At 33.0% G+C, this 25,025-nt stretch overlaps 3 protein-coding genes across 4 annotated transcripts in view; all 3 read left to right on the top strand.

The window, feature by feature from the left end:
- Nucleotides 1-25,025, top strand: part of Ptp36e (Protein tyrosine phosphatase 36E) — a 172,625-nt gene that overhangs the window by 36,408 nt on the left and 111,192 nt on the right. The window lies entirely within an intron of this gene.
- On the top strand, nucleotides 18,661-22,014 carry LOC135144550 (uncharacterized protein K02A2.6-like). The gene is made up of 2 exons (XM_064076572.1): nucleotides 18,661-21,155; nucleotides 21,621-22,014. Exons 1-2 carry the CDS (start codon nucleotides 18,661-18,663, stop codon nucleotides 22,012-22,014), a joined length of 2,889 nt encoding a protein of 962 aa, XP_063932642.1.
- On the top strand, nucleotides 22,453-23,286 carry LOC135144551 (uncharacterized). Its single transcript, XM_064076573.1, has 2 exons — nucleotides 22,453-22,817; nucleotides 22,872-23,286. Exons 1-2 carry the CDS (start codon nucleotides 22,705-22,707, stop codon nucleotides 23,284-23,286), a joined length of 528 nt encoding a protein of 175 aa, XP_063932643.1. The 5' UTR covers nucleotides 22,453-22,704.

Below are 25,025 nucleotides of genomic sequence, written 5' to 3' on the forward strand. Positions count from 1 at the left end.
TCCTAGACGAATGTGGTGTAGTCCCTTCTTACTGAAAATTTCTTGCCGATATGTAGCAGCAGTCGGGTTACCTTGAAGAAGATTAGATTGAATATACACATGGTTATTATTGGCATGATTACATTCAAAGTAGGCATTGACTAATTGCTACCCATATACCAATTTTTTGGGGATGAAGACACATTTTGAGAATTAATGTAGTAATTAATGTAATGTTAAATGAAATTGGGAATTGTTTGTACGAAAGATTTTTTTCAAAAGTCGGCCATAAAATATGCCCAAAAACCACTAGCTGGAAAATCGGGTGCCTGTAATTCTTGCACCTGTTACTCGCATCTTTTAGCAATATTTCTCGACCTGCTGCGTTAAATGTTGTATGGATGTTGTGGTGGTCTACTCCATTACGTCTTAACATTTTCAAAAATTTCTGGATTTCTCTTATCTTTCGACTTGTCACTTTCCTCATGCTTTCTTTATAGAGACGGGGTTTCTGGAACTTATCACATATCGTTGTAATCTTATTGGAAAATTATTCCCGGAATTCATTCCAAGCCGTTGAATTGAATACATCCATACACAGTTTACTGTGTGTCCTTTTCGAAAATACGACTCAATCATCAACGCTTTCTATTCTAATGGAAACGCCACTGAATACGCAAATGCGCAACTAAAGTGCTAAAAAGGAACGTTTTTAATGTAAGGATTATTTTTTCCATCATTCAGACAACAAGAAAACCAAGATCAGAATGATCATAGTTTTTGCCTTTTTGGGCGTCTATTTCGTATTTATAAAATGATTGGAAATTAAAATTAAGTTTGTGAAAAACTTTTTTGAAGCACAAACAAACAATTATCAACTATAGCCTTAAATGAGTTTTACCAGACTGAGTTCAATAATCACGTGGAATACTCTGTATACATAAAAATGCATTTAAAAATAGTTCTCTAGCTTACGCTTGAGAAGTATAAAGAGAAATTCAGGCAATGTCCCACTGGAACCAAGAATGTGATGTATGTTCAGGATTATAAGCAGAACTCGTTTTAATATTTTATAGCAGGATCGCTAAATATTGTCATTTTACTGTTGAATCTATAAGAGTTCACTCCAAAACTTTACGTATTTTATACGAACACTAATATTACTGAATTTTTGTGTGCAAATATTTAAAATGCCAAACGGGTTTAACCCAATTCTTGAAGTTAGACTGCCAACTCACCAGGTTATACATTCAAGATTTTTTCGCCAAATATGTATCACCTGAATATTGATTGTTTAATTGTTTAATTTATTAACGGAAACTTCCAATTTACAAAAAAAATAACAATAAATGGAAAAGAAAAATCAAAACAGAACATAGTTAATTCCTAACAGTGGTTAACAACATATTATTAACTTATTTAGATAAATTGATTAATGTGGATATTACAATTAGAAAAGAAAGAAAAAAAAAATTACACCTGCCTATAAAATATTGATACCTGGCGTCTAAATTTGTTAAAATTCGAATTAAAAACGAGCACGTTACCGTTGGACAATCTGTTTGCTGCCATCATCATCCTATGTAGAGGATGATTTCGACATAGATTTGTTGATACGTTTGCAACTCTAAAAATGTTTCTACTTCTAGTAGAGCGACTGTTAGAGAATGGTACCAGAAAAGACAATCGCGCCAACAAATCCGAATTTTCAATAAAACCATGAATAATATTATGGAGAACACATGCATCTGATATATGTCTTCTAACACTTAATTGTGTGATGTTAAAACTGTGCATAATCCAGTTATAATCACCCTTAATATGCTTATATCCAATCCTAAATTCCAACGAACGAAGAAATTTTTTCTGCACCTTTTCTAATAATTCCACATCGACATTGTATATAGGTGACCAAACAGATCCGCAGTATTCTAAATGAGAACGTACCAAAGAACAGTACAGCGTTCTAAGTGCAACAGGAGATAGTTTTTTACAATGACGCCAAATGAAGCCCCACATACCTAACGCCTTCTTTGAAATATATTCATAATGGCTTTTAAACGACAGTGTTGAATTGAATATGACACCTAAATCCTTTATTTCAGAAACACGATTCAGCGAGTTATTATTAATATGATAGTCAAACCTAATGCTAGACTTAATATTGAAAAAGGAAATAATATAACATTTCTTGAAGTTCAACGGTAACAAATTGTTATTACACCAACTTAATGCACTATTAAGATCCATTTGCAGTTCTTCAGCATCCTTATGACAACGAATAATTTTAAAGATCTTCAAGTCATCGGCATATAGTAAATAACTGGAATATCTTAAATGACATATTAAGTCATTTAAAAACAATAAAAAAAGAACAGGTCCACAATGCGTACCTTGCGGAACACCAGAGGGCACGTCAAATGAGCGAGATAAAAAATTACCAATACGGACCTGTTGACTCCTGCCTAAAAGAAACGACGACAACCACTTAATCGTGTTATCTCGAAAACCAAGCTTATCCAACTTCATAATTAATAAGTTATGGTTGACGCGATCAAATGCCTTAGCAAAATCCGTATAGACTGAATCGACTTGTAAACGATTTGAAAAAGCTTCATTTATAAATGATGTGTATTCAAGCAAATTTGATAGTGTGGATCTCTTGGGCATAAATCCGTGTTGTTTATCTGAAATTATAGAAGAAGAAGCCCACTGCAACTGACTTGTAACAATAGAATCCAGTAACTTAGGAATAGCCGACTGATTGCATACTCCCCGATAGTCATCAATTTTATTCCGTTTACCCGATTTGAAAACTGGCATAACATAACTGCATTTCCATGATGATGGGAAAATGCCTTGTTCCAAGGATGTTTTAAACAAAATATATAAAGGTAAACTGAGTGAAAATTTGCAGTTTTTTAAAACAATGCTAGGGACACCATCTGGTCCAGAATTACACGAGGGTTGTAGTTTACAAATATGTTCAAAAACTTCACGTATACTGATGATCCCTATAATTTCATACACAAGTTTAGTGCATTGATATACGAGCAAGTGCTACATTAAGATAATTTTGGGCGGTTTATAAAATGATTCTTAGAATAGGTAATTGTGTTTCATAATGTTTAAAATTTTTATAAAAATGTAAAGACACAAGAATAGATTTTAAATGACATTTTATTTATATATTTAACTGAATACATCGTACTATTTATACCGTAACTGTTATTCCTTCTCTACCTCTTTTGTCCCTGGGAGAATAAAAAGGGCAGTATCGTAACGAGCAATAGCTTCACATTGAACATTTCTAGTTCTCCTGGGTTCTTCAAAAATGTCTAGAACTTTAGAGTTGTTAACTGCTATAAGTAATTTAATTGTGCTGGACTTGATTTTGAACTCATTATTTTAATTAATTTTGTAAATTCCGACTATTGTTCGGCCTTCTATTCGTTTTGAAAATAGAAGATTCAGAGTCTACCTATGTATTTTGTTAAATTTGACTTAATAAACGAACTTATCTGATATTTCATTTATTACCTCGCCACACTATATAATGTTATAATTCTCATAACACTCTAAATTTGTACTGTATATGGATGTGAAAAAATTTGTACTATATAATGATCAGCTTCTGTCCTTTCCTAGTTTTATGACGACCATAATGTTCGACAGTATACATTCAAAAAGTTTGTAAATGTACATTAAAAAAATCTATTTCTGAAGCAGTTTGACTAAGCACAGGTACAAATCTGGCATCGTTTCAAGTGGCTTTGTAGCCTTTCTGGTTATAAACATTAATTTTATAAAGTAAGGTAATGTTCAAAGGACTTGTGTTTGAATATGTGCCAAATTATTATCATCATTATTCTTATGTTATATGTTTTGTTGCCTTAAGTTTAAATTTATTTGATGTAACGTAAATGGAATTTGTCTTTATTTTTGTGTGGAGATTTCATTATGCAATAGAAATTTTCCGTATTGTCACCGTTTAACTTAGAATATTAACTTCAAAGTGAGCGTAGTGATGGATATCTTATATCTATTAAAAAAAAAAATAATAAAATTATATTTCACCTTTTATCGTCACTTATTGTATCATTTAAAATAACTTGTAGTCCTGGATTATGAGAAATTATTGCTGTGTAAGAAAAGCTATAATTTTAAATCTATTTCATCATACATCAATTTAATTTGAAAATTCTTTCCGCATCATTTTGACTGTTCTTAGTCATGTAGAATAAAACCTGCTTCATGTCTACGTTGCAGCTCGTAATCTTAGTCTTTTATTTTTGTTTTACAAAAATTCTTGTTCGCTGGTAATCGTAGTTCCAATTTATTAACCTAAATTTATGTTAGATGTCCTCAGAATGATGATAGAGTTATATATTTTCTTTTCAAGGCTCTTGAAATATTAATTTGCATCTGTAAATTTGGAGAAGTATCATAGACAGCAATCTTGCGAGAAAAATGTAAAGTTGAGAGTTTAGTGTCAATTTTTCAAGTACTTAAACAAAAAACCGCGAAAAAGATTATTTTTAACTAAAAAGTCAAATGTCAAGACAGTATCTGTATCATATTTCACATATGAAAATGAAAGCTTCTTAGATGTTTAAATATATGTTAAATGATTTTTTAAAAGTTTTTTACATGAGACATTTTTGAAATGTGCACTGTAAAATAAAAAGAACAGTTACCTAATAAATATCTCCATGAGATAAATTTACAATTTACACACGGAAAAGCTGAATAAAAAGCCGACTATAAAACAGCAGTTTTTCAGTTTCTGACATAAGCTTATCTGCATTTTTGCTTGTTTTTGTGAATGTCATAATGTACAAAATATTTGTGGCGATTTTAACCGACAAATACAGACCAGCATTTCCTGCAATGTTCCGCATAGTTGATAATAAAATTTTTCACATGAAATCCAACTACTATTTGGTCTTTTTTGCTGAAAATAGCAACTTTTCAATTTGTTTGCGCTCGAATGTAGGTTAAACCCGTGATTGTTTGTGTCTCTTACACAATAAAGTGGATGCGAACTTGAAATTGAATTTGTGGAATTTATAGCACCTAGTCATTCGGTTCGAAAATAGATGAAATAAATGTTTACACGCTAACAACTTCTATGCGCGAGCTTTAAATTCCCGCATAATGAACTTGCTGAAATCGCTGTAATGCTTTCCTGAAAATCGACAGCTCGCATTATCGCGTTTGATAAACGCGAGACAAGAAAAACATGACAACGCGAAGATATGACACACACACAAAAAGCGCCAAAGATGAACAGAAGAATAGTGTGGAGGGATGTTTTCCTATTACAAAATACTTTATCGAAGTTGTGCAGCGTCGATTTTTTACTATCTGATTCAGGACGTGTCTTTTCAGCATTTTCACATCCTGGAGACGCCGTTTCTAACTCTCTTGCGAAAAATACCGCCCAATGATGTGAATTATTGTGAGTTTATCTCTTCGTAAATATCGAAACTACATTTATTCCGAATCAAGTTGAAAAAATTTTCTATTAAATTAGGCCGTCTGGCATGGTTGATTGAGCGTGTGTAGTGGAACGCATTGATCGATCTTGAATTGTAAAATCAAACGCAGACGATCAAATTTGCCGGCATCGAATAAAAATGAGATAATTTTGGGTCTTACATATCGACGAGGGATGATTTAAATTTATCGACGGAAGGTTCTCTAGAATGCAAAGCCCTTATCCTGAATACCCTGCTAAGACAAGTGGAAATATGATATGGCCACTTTGCTGCGCTATACTTATATTGGCACATCGATGTTTTATGGCATTTTTTTTAGTCCAGGAGGATAAATGTAAAATTTCGGTTCTTTATCGTTGCGAACCGATAAACTGCTCATTCGTTCTACGTGTATCATGTTTGAATTTTTTTGTGGTTTTGAATAATGAAAAATAGCAGATGGTGAAGTTTTTAATCATTTTGGGACTAATTAAATGGAATATTTTTTATACCTATATTGATAATAATTGGATAATTGGAAAGATTTTTACAGACAAAGTGATTGTATTGTTCAATGTTTGTGTTTAATTAGATCTAACGCAAAATAGATTGGAATTGTATATTACGGAGAAGTTCAAAACTACTTTAAAAGGAACGAACATTATTATCTCTGTAGCATACAGATTTAATTAATATACAGGGTTGCTAAAAAGTATGGAAGCAGTTGAATTCATCAGGAACGGTTAGTTGGATCTTCTTGAAATTTGGGCTATACTTAAAAATACTCAAGCTCCAGATTTTGTATTTTTTATAAACTTTAAACTTCATTTGTTTTCAAGATGCAAGGCTAACTTGATTTTTTTTTAAATAGCACTACTAGTCAAATCGTCAATTTTTCAATAGAAGAATATTTTCAGAATTCAGAACTATAACACATACACACACTTTTTTAATTAAAACAGCAAATAAAATGAAAAATTATTTATTATGAGTAGAGCAGTGCGGTGGAAATTTATTTGTCCCCACTATCCGTCCCATCAGGCCAGCAGTGCAGGCCGCTGCAGTCTTGCCTTCCTCGCTTCTCGCTTCCCAGTTGTGTATTATTTTTCATAATTCACACCAATCGGTTTGTTGTCAACGAGACCGACACTTGAACATTATTAAAATTATTGTTCTTATTATTTCGTGGATATGGATTTTAAAATCATCAACTGACTTTCAGTGAACATTATTTTTCGCGTAAATTTCTTCGCGATACGGTGTGGCGATACGTAACATCGGCTGCGAGACACTGGCCTGCAGTAGTAGGGGTCGATTCAAAGCGTTTAAATTTCGACCGCCTAGCTCTAATTATGAGTAACTATACGTAGTAATATGTATTTTGTGACCTTGTATGTCCAGTGTCCGTGTCCATTGTTTTGTAAATTTGTGCAACTTTACCAATAAAAATAAAGTTAAATATTGTAAATAGAAACCCAATATGTTTTATATTCAACATTATGAATATTTCCACTTGATAACTGACTGAAATAAAAATTCTGTAAACGTCATTGTTTTTACGTCTCAGCATGGGAATTTAAATTTGATGTACCGTACGTTCTATGTATTTTCAGCGTCGAAATCGTAACGTTGATCGTTAGGTATAATTTTTTTCATTATTAAAAAAATGCAAAAAAAAAATTGAAAATAAATTATATTTTGTGGCTTTAAGTTGCTATAAAAGCAGGATTCTGTCCTTATTTAGAATTCTATTGTAATTATACACATGTACATAATTTTTGCCTTTAAATTAGTGTCCATTATTTGTTAGTAACGACGACATTAAATACTTTTTGGTTAGATTCGTGTATTTATAGCGCTTTCTGATTCTGCCTCAAGTCCTTGAAAAGTTGTTTAGAAAGCCTTAAGCTTTCAACATACTTGATAAGTTAGCCTTTTGCGAAGGAAGTGTTGTAATAGGGTCCATCGGGCGACTGATTTCTTTAATCTTTTATCGACGTTTCATGGTCTCTAGAATCGGGAAATGTGGTTTCTAGTTTCCGTCTGTCTGTCGTTGTATGTAGGCAGATAATCTGCGAAACTACTGAACCGATTGCTGTCAAATTTTATATGTATTTTAGGACTATCGTGTCGATGGTAAAACTCAAAATTTGGCTAACCATCCCCACCAATAATTTGATTATGTTCACGCAAAATATTTTTTAGTAAAGGCTATTCAAATTGTATAAAATAATACACTCCTGTACTTGTGGTTTATGAGTCTACTCTGATTTTATTTATTATTATTAAATTTTTTATTGTTTAAACCGTTTTGTTCTTTATATAAACCTCCTTAGAACAGTAGTGGTCCAGCGGTAGCGCGCTCTCTTCGTAGATGAGAGGTCCTCGAAAATTTTGGAATACAGTGCTAATTTATTAGTATTACACTACATCTATTCAAACTGATATGGATGTCCTTGCTAAAATGTTGATAACCCCATAACAAAATTTTGTTATGGAAAATTCACTTGAGACATACACATAACAAACATGCTTCTTTATATATATAATTTAACAGTTCACACATAGCATTATTCTAACTTATAGGGGTATCATCAAAATTAAATTTTATAATTTTTCGAAGCTATATTTCTAGGGCAAGGTAAGTTAGAACAATTTGTTCCATATATGTCGAATATGCTTGCGGAGAAAAAAGAAAACAAATAAAAACCAAAACACAAAATTTTGGGGCAAATTAAAATCTATAAAAAGTGATATGTTAGCGTAGTGAAAAATTGAAGGATCTAGTACTCTTTGAAAATCTTTTGAAATGTTGAGACGCTGGAAAAGATTAAAAAAAATGAGGGTATTCGGAACATGTGGTAACCGTGTCTAACTTCCTATAATTGAAATACCAAATAAAAACAAAATGAATTCTTGATTCTCTGAAGCACATACATATGTTTAAAACCGATTGACAAAGAAGTCAACATATCTGTCTAAATAAGGTTCACAAATCCTTCATTGACTTTGAGAAATTCTTCTGGCTTACTATTACGATGATATAGATGATATACATTACATTAAATTCAGATTAAAGAGATCTTCAACAGAATTTTTTTAACTTTGAAAGGGTAGGTTCCGATTTGATTAGGTTTTCATAAAATTGTAACTCGTATATTTGCTAAAATTAGTTAAACACACCCGCTGCTTTTGTACGTTTATAACCTCTCTGCAGACAAATCCTATAATTCTCGGGGTGGGTTTTAAGTTTCACAATAGCTTCGGGTTTGTGTACCCATAGTGCGTTAGATATAAGAGAGTAGTGAAAAGTTTCTTAATAGCGTTATACCCTCGAGAGATACCTTAGACCACCAAAAAAAGGTAGAAAAACCATCTTATAGATTGTATTGAGAATATTAATGATAAACTAAAGACGTGCCCGCATCTTCATTCTTCAGTATCATCAACTTTCAAGTTTAGGAGTTCACCTATCCGGCATGTGCTGGGAGAGGATGCCCAAATAATGTATTCTTTTCGTTTGATTTGTTTCCTTTTTTAATCGGGTCAGAATTTCCATTTTTCTTCCCCTAATCAGGTTGCTTTCTCTGCGTGTGAAGAGCTCATTCATTCCGTTTTTGGTATGATTTAAACAACCTGGTTACCTCGTGAACATTTCAACGCCTAAACTGTCAACATAAAATAAACTTTAAGTTAATGATTAAATCGTCAATCTCTGATCACAAAGCAGAAGGTACTGAAAAATAGCATTCCTATATTATTTCACTGATGAATGTCCCACTTCCTCGGTCCATTCTTCGTTTCGACGTGATTCTGATTAGTGCAATTTCTCTGAAACAAGGAAGTCGATTCATTACGGAAAATTAATTGAAATTTTGCTACCGGCCTTTCCGTCCCAGTTCCGCAACTGCCGATTGGACTGTTACTTTTTCCTCTTCGATCCTCTTAAGGCTATTGGATTCGGAACTTCGGGAGTGATAAATCATCCAAGGATCATGCGAATGAACGTTTGAAATAGAAAATAACCGATTTAATCACACTAATGTATTCACCGTAGTTTCCGTTCGATGATTCGAATAAATCCCGAACTAAGTGTACAGTTTCCGAACATTAATAATTGTTATCGAGCGTATGTTCTTCAAGTTGGCAATTCGCGTGCGATCCAAGTCATTTATTGGACGCTTTATGCAAGGCCGTTGCTTGGAATGTTCCACGTTAATCGCCATGTTTAATTAGATGCGCTAAATTTAGTCAGGTGCAGATTATCCAAGTTCAGGATTGGATGTATGGACGCCTCGAAACCCACTCGATGTGCTCGATCTTACTAAATGCTTTTGAGATTTGGACGCGTATTGAAAAAGGAAACCCCGGAGGAAATATCCGGGAGGATTTTAATACGAATGACCTTCGAGACGAATGCACAAAAAGGAAATGTAATTACTTCTCGCTTCTGGGTAAGATTCGGATGGAAATGCAGTTTTAGTTAGATGCTTCTGAGACAATTAAGAAGTTGCCATGCAATTTAAGTAGACGATTAAGCAAAGTTGTTAATAGACCAAGTTAATCTAACTTTGAAGTCGGATAAACTAGTGTTGTATTAGGAAAATTTAAATTTCCGTTTGGGCAAATAGCACACAAAATCAGCTGTTTGATTTTCTAAGCATAAAATTAACGGTGCTAGATACAAACACATGTGACAGATATTTGAATTTTTTCGTCAATATAATAATTATGTATATACTCCAGTGCTCGTGGTTTATGAATTTACTTTGATTGTATTTATTATTATTATATTTTTTAGGTTTAATCTTTGGTTTAATATGGTTTATTCAATTATCACAAACACCGCAAAATAAAATTGCAATTTTTTGGATACCTACAGGATAGCGGGCTGAAGGTCTGGAATATTTGGTGGGAGTGATGGCCAGTCGAAAAAAGTAGTTAAAATGAAAATTTACTAACAAATTCTTTATGTTAAATATTCTTCTTACTACTTTTGTCAGTAATTCAGATACTTCAAACAGTCCCGAATTTTTAAAATAATACTTTAGAACTAAATTAGAGGAATGAGTATTTAGGAAATAATACTGGGAAAGTTTTATCATTTAAGAAAAATACACGCATTGAAAAGAAAAACAATTAGGATTTTATAAATAGCTTATTCAAAGGACTGAAGTGTAGTGAAAAAAAGAGTAAGGAGTAATACCACCTCTTCAAAAATCGATTTATTTTTTACGGTCTAATCTACTTACTGCGTTACGCTCTAGTTGAAGTGTCGGGATTTAATCTAAGAGTTATTTTTAAATATTTGCTAGTTTATTTGCTGCCGATTAATAACGGAAGAAGAGACAGAGTTTGTGTCGTGGTGGTTATTTTAATATTAAATCAAGTTCACGTTATAAAATATTCCCTTTGCGCACGTTGGTCGTTCCCCTGATTAGAGGTCATCTCCCCAAATGAAAAGAAAATCTACATTAAGACTCCAGTGAAGGGATTTTTCATGAAATACTGAATTTCGAAGTTATTTTGGAAGTGAATTATTTTGAATATATTCTTATATTCTAATTATTCTAATATACCGCGTGTCTGAAAAATGGTGGATAAATCTTCAGTATGTTATATACGGGGGTTTCCGGAGTCCCAAAAAAAAATAATAAAAAAATTTTTTTATGATGTAGATTACGAAAAAAACGTAATTTTATAAAAGTAAAATTGGCACAACTGCACACACCTAATGCGTGAATACCTCCGGCCTACTTTCTGGTTTCTTAGTAACGATGGTGATTGAAATCCACCTTCGCTTTATATCAGGCAAACATTGTTGTCAAATGGAATTTTATCAAATTATTACAAAAACAACATAGCCATATCTTTGTGCATTCTAACTGAAATGGTAATTAAACATGGTCATGGGCGAGAGAAATACTAACTAAAAGTTTTATTACTAGTTATTGTGATAGTGAATGAGTTGTTTAGTTGTTAAACGTAGCAAAAGAACCAATTTTAAAATCATTATAACTCCACCAAAATATGAGAAGGATTTTTTTTACTATTTTTCCCAGACTCACCAGTTGATTGTTAAGAGCTTAGCGCCATTTTCCAGACACGGTATAGGTCTGAAGATTACAATGATTTGAGCCTAATACTCACCATCAACAACTGTTTTTGTCATAAATATAATTTCCCAATATTCGCCAATTTGCTGGCTTGTCTTTAAATTATTGATTATATGTATAGGCCACTGCTGTAGGTAGTGTTCCTTTCTTGATTGATCCAGCAGCACACATGTCAATATAATAAGAACACGAAGCTTCGAATGTAAGTTCCGTTGCTGAAGAATAAACTCTATTAAAAATAAATCACGTTAAAATATTCTTTAGTCTATTTAGTTGCACCAAAGTTTTGTTGTTTGTTAGCTATATATTCATATGTTTTTGTATAGTAAAAATATAAAAATAACAGAACAGTCATCATTACTGTAACCAAGGTTGCATCGTAAATTTCATGGAGAATTGGAAAGGCAATGCAATAAATTGTTTTTTTTTTCCTATTTTTGACTATAATTAAAAACCCGTCGAGTCCATAAATTTAAATTTCCGCCGGTTCAGCTATAATACTTCAGTATGGGCTGTCGCGGAATGTGCAAAGTATGTAGTTATATGCAGCATCCGCAACCGCAATTTATCATCTTTTTTCGAATTTACATGTAAAATAAGAGTTCACCACAACCGCAATTGACAACCATTTTCCTCAATTTCCCTTTCATATAATTGGAAAAGTTACCACTTTTCCCTTCGCCTCCCGTTTGTAGATAGAAAAATCCTCATTTATTTCTTAAATTGAGTTTGAACGCGAATAATTTAAATTGTTCTCCCTCATCCCATCAGAAATTCCATATTACAACACCGCATTATCGAGTAGTGTACATAAAGCCGCTTAAAAGGGATGTAAAAAAAGTTAAGCCACCATGAAATTTATAAAATATTCAAATACCCAGTTTTCGTATTGTAATTTTATTCAAAGACAACGAATTCGTCGTTGCGTCTGTGTGTATCGCGGCATGAGTTATATTCACCCTTAGGCAAATTTTAAATTGGGAATGAAGAGAATTTCGTATTCCCAACAGAGTAATTTTTTATTCTGCCTCACATCGTCCTGTTTCATCACGACGAGAAAACCATCGGATGTAGCTTGTCAAAACACAAAAAAAGCACGAGAGTGCCTGAAATTGCCGATGCAAACATCAACACTCCAAAAAAATCCCTAATGGAAAATCATCGTGTTTTCGCGGTGGGATATAAATTTAATTAGCCACTTTTGGGAAACCGAATTGAATACGAAAGCAACGTTATAAATATTTTACTTTTGTTAATTTCGATACGGCGAGGACTAAAAGGCTTCAGGTGTGCTGAGAAGTTTTTTTGTCATTTTGTTCTGAACTGATTTAAATTGGAATGTGGTTTTCTCCAAGGAATAAGCTTAAAAAGGAATTTTAAAAGTTTCTGGGTGCTAGACACAAATTTGTTTAAATTCAAAGCAGTTTTGGAAGAATTTTTAGTAGACTATGTTACAAGACCGAAAAGTCCGTTTAGAACTGGCGCTTTCGATGTTTATTGCACTTGCGTTAATTATCTGATCACATTTTACTGCTTTATTAAAGCAGACAAATTTTGAAAATTTGATTTTTGTAAAAACATTCCCAAGTATTTCTTTTATTTGCATAGTGTGTCACTGAATTGAACAAATTACAAAATATTGAACATCTTTGTTCCAAAAGTTGTGTATATATGGAGTCTTGAAAGGTTCCGATACAGAACTATTGCTATTTTTACGATATTAGGGTATACCAATGCGCAATGGTCCAAAATCAACATTTTCTGAAATTTTACCAGTTTGTCGAACCTGCTGCTGACAGAAACAAAATTGTCTTCTTCCAAAAATCTGTGAAATTTTGTATACCTGATTGTGTCTGAGAAAATTTGAATGTTTGAAATTCATAGTTGCATAACTACATTTTTAGGACGTTTCGGGCAGCTGGAGGTGCTTAAATTAAAATTTCGTAAGATCTTCTCCACCTGAGACAAAGTTGATATGAAATCCAATCCAATTGTATATTTTTCATGTCCTGAGTAAATTTTTGTATAGCTAAATTTTAGCTGGGCAATCCTTAATTTTTTTCTAGGTGGACATTTTCTTGTACACTGAAACAAACACAGATATTCCCTTTCGAAATCTGAAATGTTCTAGGCAACTGACTGTATCTGACGAATTTAGTAGCAAGGAATTCAGGGCGACAGCTCAGTTGTAAAAATTGGATTTTTGGGGGTTTTGAGTGCTACAGGTTATATTCATTTTTAAGAATCAAAGGTGATCTATGTACAAGCACAAACATATCTGATGTTGAAAGGTTACTTATTTCCTTTATCAAAGCATGTTTAAAATTGTAATATAGGAGTCATTTGAATCTACAATTGGTGTTGATTATTATTTATTACTTAAAAATCACCGACATAAAAAAATAATCCTTAAAAAGTCGGTTAATATTCATTGCGACGGTCGACTGTGTTATGATATCTACCTGACCTGATGATATTGAAATGATTAAATGGTGATTATCATCTTATCGTTATGGCTAGAGAGCGGATTTTATGAAATTTGCATATCCGTTATTTTTTGCATATAAGTCTTGATATTTAATATGTGAACGAATCATGCTAACTAAAAATGAATACAGCTATAAAAAAATTGCATATTTGCATATATTTGCCTTCTGCTGCATATTTCACGAAACGGGTGCATATTTTGCATTTTTATCAATTTTTGTGCTAATTTAAAAAAAACAAATTATTGTCATTCTATCGGAATTTATCTAGAAAGACGAAATTTTATTAATCATATTGCAAATATTGTCCTGAACTTCAAATAACTAGAAAAGGTTTGGGTTTTATGGTAGTTTGGGGACACCACTGAGTGTTAACCCATCCTTCCAGGTAAATTCGCGCCCTAATTACTTTTGGAAATACCGTTCACTCCCAATATTTTTGTTCGTTAGTTAAGTGTATCAATGGTACATTTAGTGGTGGTCGAAGGGACGTTATACTATCATTTTTCATCGTGAGTTTGTATTGAAAGCATTTAAAGGGATACAGGTGTATCAATATGTCGAAGATAACTCAAATTAATTTATTAAAAATATAACTAAAATTAAACCGTTTCCTGACCTTATTCTTCAAGAACGAACTGTGTTTTGTCGCGTCTGCCCTAAACCGGTAAGTATTTTTACATCTGTGGACGTAGTACGCAGTTTTTCTTTACAAATACATTTACTTTAGAACTACCAGAAAAACTTTTTGTTAAAATATTTCGAAAAATATCTAAAAATAAATTGTTACCAAAATAGTAATTAAATAGTGGATTACTACTATTTTTAATTTGATCTGTTTATATTTATTTTTTAATATAAGAATATTATCTTTAAAAACGTGATTTAGGTGTTAGTGAGATGTAATTAAACACTTTGCAATGTGATTTATGTATTTTTTGTAATAAAACGTAAGCACGGGAAACCTGTTTTTGAATTTTATAAATAAATTTAGTTCGATTATTAAGCTTTTTTTTTATTTTTGGAGCATATGCAACTGCATATCTCTGCATATATTAAGAAAGTTACTGCATATTTGCATAAATTTGGTGCATATCATATGATCATATTTCTCAAAATTTTGCTGCATATTTTCCGCTCTCTAGTTATGGCTAACAATAATCCTGATTAAACCAGCTTTCAAATAAAAAAAAAAAACGGTTAATCCCTTTGGCAGCTACAATGTCACATCTACACAACAACAAAGGTTTCAAAGTTATAACACCCCTCTTTTTGTGTCGGGGGTTATAAAATCAACTCTTTCATTTAAGATGCCTCTAAAATGTTTCCTCGAGTTTGAAATCATTAACCCAAAAATGAATGGTGTCGTACATATGAAGAATATGAAACGTGTAATATAGAAAAATCTTTTCTTTTGTCGTTTTTTCGAAGAAGCGAATCACAATACAAATTGTATTTTTTACATTTTTAAAAATCATTCGACACTAGTATTCACTTAATTCCTAAACTAAGAATTTCTGACAGAACGACTCGATGTTATAGAAACGTCATCTATGAAACACAGTACAAATGTAGAAAAAATTCAAGAATAAATTATAAATTTTGTCAGATCCGACTAGGTTATTAAAATGATAAATTATACGGAATGTCTTCGTACTTCAAAAATGGTTTGGTGATAAAATAATAATTTTAATAGTAAAAATCATCTTTCAAATTTATTCGAGATTGTATCAATAATTTAACGTTTATTCCCACACCGAAAACACTCAAAATATTTGTCGACGCATTTCGTCAACCATGTTGGCATCATCTAGTTCTAATTTAACTTAACGTGGTTGGCGAAATGCGTCGACAAATAGTTAGTGTTTTCGGAGTTGTAGGGAAAAACGTTATACCGGGTGTCCCACGTAACACTTTCGGGCGCAATAACTCAGGTATTTTTGAAGGTATTTTTACGAAATTTAAAACAGATGTAATATAATAGGCAAAGATTAGGCTGATAACAAAAAAACTATTTTATCGTACAAAAATCGAATTTTAACACAGCTTCCTGTTGTTAAAAATTATGCAAAATTGCTTTATAACTTTAAGCAACTAAAATAACGCCTGTGTGCAAAAAATTAATTAAATCACTGCTTTTGTTTAAAAGAATTACGTTAATAAAAACGCCAAAAATTAATTAATTTGTTTTTTTTTAATTTAATAGTGCTGTTGGTGCAAAACAGTTGCCTGCGTCGCCAAGTTCAGTTTTGTACACCCCTGACATTTTTATCAAAATCTGACAAGTTATTGAAAATGGTTCGCTTTTTTTTAGTTATTAAAACAGAAATCATTTTAACCTACGGCGAATGCCGTACAGACCTAGATGAAAAAATCAGGACTCTTATCGAACTTATCCCAAAGATGATTTTACCAAATTCAAAGTACAGAGAATAATAAACTTATTTGAAGGTACGGGAAGTGTACAAGGCTTAAAACGAGTGAAAAAAAACAGGTGTTAAATACATCTAACAAAATTATTTCCATTTAAGTTAGAATTAATTTCTGAACCTAAAGCAATTTTTTTGAAAATTAGTATTTTCTTAAAATTCATAAAATAACGCTTGGCAAACAGGTATCAAAGTCCCGCAAGGGTGTCCAAAATTCAAGGATAGCAATGTTTTGTTTCATAGCTACCTATCCTTTAGTACTTTTTGGCATTATTTGCGTAATAATTTATCGATTTTGTCTAAGCAGACGTATTTCGGAGATGGACTTTTGCATACAGTATTTATTTTTCATGTTTAATCAAATGATGCAAAACTTAATTAATTCCAAATTAAATTAAGGCATGAAAAATTTACTTTTTCAAGATAATGATTATTCTCACCAGTTCATATTAATCCTCACCTATCAAAATACCTACATGTCAAATTTCATAAAAATCCGTTCAAAAATACCTGAGTTATTGCGCCCGAAAGTGTTACGTGGGACACCCGGTATTGTTATAGCGCATCCACTGATCCAGAAGATTCCCATTTTTTATTACCCTTATTATTTATTTTATTTTTTATTTATGTTATTATTTTTAAATATCATATTTTTCAGTCATTATAATTAATTTATCCGATATACGTACAAAGGATATTAGTTCCAATCCAACCTTCCCAAAAAGTACTCTAATGGGAAATCATGTTTTCGCGGAAACACAAATTTAATTAATCAACTTTAGGAAAACCAATTTGAAACAGAAAAACAAAATTTATAAATGTTTGAGGTGACTAATTTCGATGCGTGATAATAAAACGGCTTCAGGTGTGCTGAAAGTTTGTTTATATTTATTTCCTTAGGGATCTTTAGTGCAGAGAGAGCATTTTTTACTTGGACGTTAATAATAATTTATCAGCCGTCTGGGTTAAGGTGTAAAAGTTCTAATGCAGCTGCGTGAATAAACAATAAATTTTAATCCAGGCCTAATCCTAAGTGGAAACTTTCTGCAGCGTTATCAACGCTACTATAAAACACAATTGGGACTAAAATAGACAAAGACCTGATACAAAGTGTCGACATTTATAATAATTATTGCATCTACTAGCATACGAAAAGTTCATTCTTGCCACGAGACCGTGGACAACGCTTTTCTGGTGTCTTTGGAGAAGCCATTAATAAATTATTTGCGTGTTCTGGGGCAGTTTTTCTCCTGTTCAAGGTAGTCGCTAGGATGGTAGTGAATAATAAATAAAGTAGTTTTCTAGTATAAAACCAAGCAGTCGAGCTTATAAATAGAGGCGTCGAGAATAACATACAATGATACAGTCTATTACGAATGCTGGGGAAGCTCGCATATCTATTTCTGCCATCAGAATACTTTGTTAAAGATACTATACCTCTACGAATTTGTCGGGAGACTAAGAATGCTGTAAAAATGCGGATTATATAAACGTAAAGCTAAAAATAAATTTAAGGGAGCAATAATGAAATGTTTAGTTTAATGGAAACATTGTTAATCACCCGATGCTGCTTTTTGTTGTTTAGGATTAAAAGTTTGTTTTGTTTGCTGCCAGATCGGTAGAATTGAAGTTAATAATTTATGCAGTCTATTTTTAACATTATGAAGTTGATGATACTTTCAGTATTACAACAGAGATATCTCGAAAAAAAATGTCCGTTTTTTAATAAATAAATAAATAAATAAATAAATAAATAAATAAATAAATAAATAAATAAATAAATAAATAAATAAATACATAAATAAATAAATAAATAAATAAATAAATAAATAAATAAATAAATAAATTGTGGTCACCTACATTTAAAATTTCAAATTTGGCGCTACAACTAGATGGCAGCAGTGAGGAGGAAGCAGTACGGGACACGACGGGTATCTGAGCAGAATATTAATAAAACCGCTCGTTCGAAGATTAAAAATTAGTTTTACTAAAAAACCGACTACAATTTCAGGAGTGGGATGAACGACCTTAACATCGGAATGACCAATGTCCGATTTGTGTTTGTGAAGTGCTGATTCATGGAATAGTCACACGGATAAATGGTAGAAGAGTCAAGCACGTGGGAAATGTGAGGTTATGTCAACTCATCACGTTTTCATAAAAGGAGAAGATGGCAAGAACCCTCCAAGAAGTGGAGTTGTGTGACGACGCTATTAAGAATGGTCCATATGCATCGGTACGTACGCTATACGGCCTTGCCTTTGACGACGGTAGTCGGTTGAACAGAAAGAAGCTGTGTCAATGGACGGGTTTCCCTTTTGAGATCGCATCAGATGACTTCAATGAGAAAGTGGATGAGGTAGTGCAGAATTTTACGATCGCAGAACTTTGTGGAGTCGGCCTTCTACTGGGGTTGAATTGTGCAGGTACTCACCAAGAAGTGGCCGAGAGAATTTGTTCAGTGTTGACTGATTTTGATCTGTTTACACAAGAAAGAGTTGTTCAAGAACAAGAGAGTGAAGACGAGGACGACGAAGATGATCCGGTAGACAGTGATGATGGTCGAGCAGGCGCGGCAGCAGTCCCTACGTTCACCATGTCTTTCAGAGACATCGAAGATTCCGTACGCACTTTTAGTGGTGATGACAATTATGCAATCGAGACTTGGGTCGCAGACTTTGAAGACATCGCTAAACTTATGAAGTGGTCGGAACTGCAACGACTAGTTTTTGCGAAGAAATCATTAACTGGGCTTGCTAAGTTATTTATCCAAAGTCAGAGGAATTTGGGTACATGGAAGGACTTGAAACGCAGGTTATTGAGTGAATTTTCCAAGAAGGTGAGCACTGCTGAACTGCATCGCATGCTGAATAATAGAAAAATGAAAAAAGAAGAATCTCTCCAGGAATACTTGTTGAAGATGTGTGAACTCGCTTCAAAGGGTCAAATTGAAGAGGAGTCAGTAATCGAATATGTCATTCAAGGTATTAACGATGATCCTGAACACAAATTTTTGTTGTATGAAGCTGAAACTTATGTCGACTTAAAGAAAAAAATTGAAGTTTATGAGAAGATTAGAAAGACCCGTACACCTTCGACTCAATCTGTTGGTCAACGTTTCCGAAAGCATAACGAAAACAAAGGAACTTATTCTCCGGGGTCTGTAGGAGCGAAGGGCAGTAGTAAACCCCCTCCAAATCAGAACATAATTAGAAGATGCTATAATTGTAATGGTGTGGGCCATTTCGCCTCAAATTGTCCAATTCCGGTGAGGGAAAAGGGTTCCTGTTACAATTGCGGTTCAAAGGAACATCAGAAGAGGAATTGTCCAGGGAAGAAAAAGGAAGACAACACCACCAATGTGATATCAACCGAGACACAAGATCCCTATATGGTAAACGTTAAGATTAATGTTAAAGATGATTGTCAAACCGAATGTAGCTATAATTTGAATTCATTAATCGATACAGGTAGCCCAATTTCAGTTGTAAAAGTTCGGTATGTCACCGAAAATAATTTCAATGAAGGTCTAAATCCAAATTTAAATTTCGTGGGTGTGAATGGATCGAAGCTTGATATTTTGGGTATTTTTAACACGGAAGTATTTGTTAATGAAACTGTTTTACCCATAAAATTCTATGTAGTTCCTAATAGCACCATGTCCTTTAACGCTATATTAGGTAGAGATTTTCTCAATACCAAGGGTTTCACGTTTACGTTAGGAGATCATTTAAAAATTATTTCAAACGAATTTGAGAAAGTAAATAACTTTGACGAAATTTTACATGTCGATTTTAAGGTAGGTGAAGAAATAAAAAGTAACAAAGAAGTACAGATCAATCCTTGTTTAGATTATGATAAAAAAGTGGAAGTTTTGGAAGTGTATGATAATTTTTATTTATGTAATGACTCGCCAAAGATTGATTGTAATTACGAAATGAACATTTGTGTTAAGAATAATCAACCAATCTCTTTTAGACCACGGCGTTTATCCTTTTCTGAAAAAGAAAAATTACAAAACATGTTAGATGATCTATTAGAACGAGGCATTATTAGACCTAGTAGCTCTGATTACTGTAGTCCAATTGTACTGGTAAGAAAAAAGACAGGTGATTTAAGGCTTTGCGTTGATTATCGCGAATTAAACAAAATTACTATTAAAGACAACTTTCCTACTCCTTTGATAGAAGACAATCTGGATCGACTTCGAAACAAAAGATATTTTACGACCCTTGATCTTAAGGATGGTTTCCATCATGTTCGTGTAGCAGAATCGTCGATTAAATTTACTAGTTTTATCACACCTTTAGGGCAATTTGAATATCTTAGAATGCCTTTTGGGTTAACTAATGCCCCAAGAGTTTTTAACAGATTTATTAATTTAGTTTTCAATAAATTAATTCGAGCAAACAAAATTATTTTGTACTTAGACGACATTCTAATAGCGACCAACAGTTACGAAGAACATTTAGATATTTTGAAAGAAGTATTTGGTGCAGCCTCCCAACACAATTTGCTTTTTCGAATTGATAAATGTGCTTTTCTTATGTTTGAAATTTCTTATTTAGGATATCTAGTAAACAATGATGGCATCAGACCTGATCCGAAAAATGTCGAAGCAATTTTGCAGTATCCAATTCCTACAAATGCTAAGGAAGTTCATAGGTTTGTTGGTATTGCTAGTTATTTTCGAAAATTTATAAATGGGTTTTTCGTCCTTACAAAACCTTTATATGACTTGTTAAAAAAGAATGTTGAGTTTCGGTTTGGTGAAAAAGAACTTGAATCATTTGAACAAGTAAAAAATCAATTAGCTTCTTATCCTCTTTTAGCTGTGTATGATCCGCATACCCAAACAGAGTTGCACTGCGATGCATGCACATCTGGGTTTGGAGCTATTTTACTTCAAAAACAGTCGTCGGGAAAGTTTCATCCTGTTTTTTATTTCAGTCGTAGGACGACCGAAACCGAATCTAAATATCACAGCTTTGAATTGGAATGTTTAGCCGCTATTTATGCTATTAAACGATTTCATATATATCTCTTCGGTATACATTTTACGATTGTCGCAGACTGTGATAGTTTTAGGCTTACTCTGAATAAAAAAGATATTAATGTTCGAATTTCTAGGTGGGCACTATTCTTACAAAATTATGACTACGAATTGCAACATCGTCCGGGAACACGGATGATCCATGTTGATGCTTTAAGTCGAGCCAACAATATTTTAGTACTAGAGGAAAATACACTGGAACAAAATTTAGCTATTTCTCAAAACTTAGATTCGAGTATTCAAAAGGTTAAGTCTGAACTCGAAACCCGCGAAAGTACAAAATTTGAACTTAGGAATGGACTAGTGTATAGAAAGAGCAAAGGAAAGCTTTTATTTTACGTTCCTTCGTTGATGGAAAGTCAGATCTTAACTATGTGTCATGATAATTTCGGTCACGTTGGCGTGGACAAAACTATGGAGTATCTAAAACGCAGCTATTGGTTTCCTAGTATTAAAGAAAAAGTGAAATAGTAATTTACGCAACTAGTTCGGGATAGCCTGCTTCCCGCATGAACGCTTGTTTGAGGCACGACCGAAGGGAGTGCCGCATTAGCGTGAATGCGGGAAGCAGGCTCACGAACGTGTTGTGTACAATATTTTTTGCGACGAATAAACCTTTAAACTGAAGAGATTAACTGTGAGTTATTTATAAACAACGCCATTGACAGCGCCGTCAACACGTCACAATGTTGACACTACCCGAGTATTTTAAGGTTACCATGGCAACGGGAAGTTAAATGCACGTGTGCGGGAAGTTCGACCTCCCGCACTCTGGTGAATGCGCGAAAGCTATCAAAAAAGGTCATGAGTGCAAAAAATCATGTTCGAAATTGTTTGAAATGTATCACCTTTTCACCAATTGGTGGCGCTGTGCCGAGTGAGTTGCACAATATCCCTAAGGGAAATAAACCCTTTGTCACCATACATATTGACCATTATGGTCCATTAGAAAAAACTTCGACAGGTAAAAGATATATTTTTGAGATCATTGATTGTTTCACTAAATTCGTAAAACTGTATGCAATCAAGAGCACCAAAACTTGTGAAGTAATCAATCAGTTAGAAAATTATTTTAGGCACTATAGTGTATCATTACGTCTTGTATCCGATCGGGGATCCTGTTTTACCTCTAATGAGTTCGAAAAGTTTGTTCAAGAACATATGATTCAGCATATTAAAGTCGCGACGGGGTCACCAAAATCAAACGGTCAGATCGAAAGAATCAATCGAGACTTAACACCAATGTTGTCAAAATTGGCTATTTTAACAAACAAGTGGGAGAAAGCTTTGGGAACAGTTGAATTTGCTATTAACAATTCGCTTTGTAGATCCACTGGTAATTCTCCATCCGTTTTATTGTTCGGTATTAGTCAAAACGATCCTAGCGATCCTTTAAGAAATTCATTGGGCGCTGAAGCTGAAAAAGAAGATGACTTAGCCGAGGTTCGAGAAAAGGCTCAGTCTCAGAATGAAAAGTTACAAGCATACAATAAGCGCATGTATGACCAAAAACATAGACCTCCTAAACCGTACAATTTCGGTGATTATGTGATGATAAAAAACATAGATGTTACACCAGGTATTAATAAAAAACTTTTACCTAGGTATCGTGGTCCCTACGAAATCAAGAAGTCATTAGGCAATGATCGTTATTGGATTACAGACGTTGAAGGTTTCCAAGTAACGCAAATCCCATTTGAGGGAGTATGTTGTCCTGAGAATATGAAGCTTTGGCTTCAATAAGTTACAAAGAGATTAGTTTCATTTGTTCATTATTTCATAATGTTGTGTTTCTTAGTTTTGTTTCCACCTCGTTCTAGTTTTGACGCTGACATGTTCGTCTTTTAAGCCGTCTTTTAAGCGATTGGGTTTTCTAATCCATCTCTAATACCCTTATGATTTTTATGTGTCCTAATTACTTATGTGATTTATGTACTTTAGATACTTATGTGCGTCTTATCATTATGTTATTTAGGCGTTATATTATGTATTGGATTTATGTGACTTATGTTTTTAACATTTTATGTTTCACTAACTTATGATGTTTGTGTGACTGAAGTTTTAAGCACCTTATGTTTTCTGTCACTTATTATGTTACGTACCTTATGTTTTACTTTGTGTAACTTATGATGTTTGTGTGACTGAAGTTTAAGCACCTTATGTTTTCTGTCACTTATTATGTTATGTACCTTATGTTTTACTTTGTGTATATGATCGGGACGATCATAATGTCAGGATTGGCCGAATTGTGGTCACCTACATTTAAAATTTCAAATTTGGCGCTACAACTAGATGGCAGCAGTGAGGAGGAAGCAGTACGGGACACGACGGGTATCTGAACAGAATTTTAATAAAACCGCTCGTTCGAAGATTAAAAATTAGTTTTACTAAAAAACCGACTACAAAATAAATAAATAAATAAATAAATAAATAAATAAATACATAAATCAATCAATCAATCAATCTATCTGTCTAACTCTCTCTCATTTAATTTATAAAGATAGAGTGCTGCAATTCATATGATTAATCCTAATACCAAAAAGATTATTTTAAACTTGAAGATTAATTTTTACTTCCTGAGCGTAAGCAAAGGAAGTATTTTGATCGAGTCCGTCGACTCTCTTCTTTTACTTTTTTTCGACTTTTCATGATCCCTACAGTACGAAGAAATAGGTCTCCCGTTTCCGTCTGTCTGTCTACCGTCCCAGATTTTTATTAGACAGATAATCTTCGAAAGTACTAGGCAGATTGTTGTCAAATTTTGTATTTATATTAGGAATATCATGGTAAAACGCTAACCAAAATTTGTCTAATCATCCCCACCAATAATGTGATGCTGATGACGGTACTTCAAAATTGTACATAGTAAATGGGTTTTAAATTGTATAAAATAACATAGTCCTACACATGATTGTGGTTTATGAAAACGTGTTAAGTTTTTACCGGAAACGTACAGATTTTTGGAAAAAAATCAAAATTATAAGATAACACTTTGCAATTTAATTTTTAATCTGCAGAACCGAATGCTTTGAAATCTTGCAGATGTTTTGAAGTTATGATAAGCATGATACATTATTAATCAAAATATATTTGCTTATTCCCTCTAAAAAATTGATGACGTCAGCTCAAAATGTCCAAAATATGACAAGTCTATACTAGTGATTTATCATTTTAATATTTCCAATCACATTTTTTGGATTTGCTTATACAGGGTGACTCAGAAAACTTAATCAATGCGTGAATTTATTTTATTGATTTAATCAAGCACTGCAAAACCGAATGCTTTGAAATCTTGGAGATAGTTTAAAGTTATCATAAGCATGGTAAATTTTTGACCACAATGTATTTGCTTATCCCCTCCAAAAAATTGATGACGTCGTTTCAAAATTTTGCCGAATAAATTCTACCCAACATGTACAAAATATGATGAGTTTTTACTTATCACTGCATTCATGTTTTTTAGAGTTGTTTAAACAAGTGGC

The sequence above is a fragment of the Zophobas morio genome, unplaced genomic scaffold, assembly GCF_036711695.1.
Source record: "Zophobas morio isolate AGI-343-1 ecotype UQ-CSIRO unplaced genomic scaffold, CSIRO_AGI_Zmor_V1 ptg000108l, whole genome shotgun sequence".
Classification (NCBI taxonomy): domain Eukaryota; kingdom Metazoa; phylum Arthropoda; class Insecta; order Coleoptera; family Tenebrionidae; genus Zophobas; species Zophobas morio.

Excerpts from the sequence above, each read along its gene's own strand:
- LOC135144550 (XM_064076572.1), top strand. The coding sequence starts at position 18,661 with ATGGCAAGAACCCTCCAAGAAGTGGAGTTGTGTGACGACGCTATTAAG. Across the intron at positions 21,156-21,620 it reads AATGCTAAGGAAGTTCATAG|GTGGGCACTATTCTTACAAA; the intron begins GTTTGTTGGTAT and ends TCGAATTTCTAG.
- LOC135144551 (XM_064076573.1), top strand. The coding sequence starts at position 22,705 with ATGATTCAGCATATTAAAGTCGCGACGGGGTCACCAAAATCAAACGGT. Across the intron at positions 22,818-22,871 it reads TTGGCTATTTTAACAAACAA|ATCCACTGGTAATTCTCCAT; the intron begins GTGGGAGAAAGC and ends TTCGCTTTGTAG.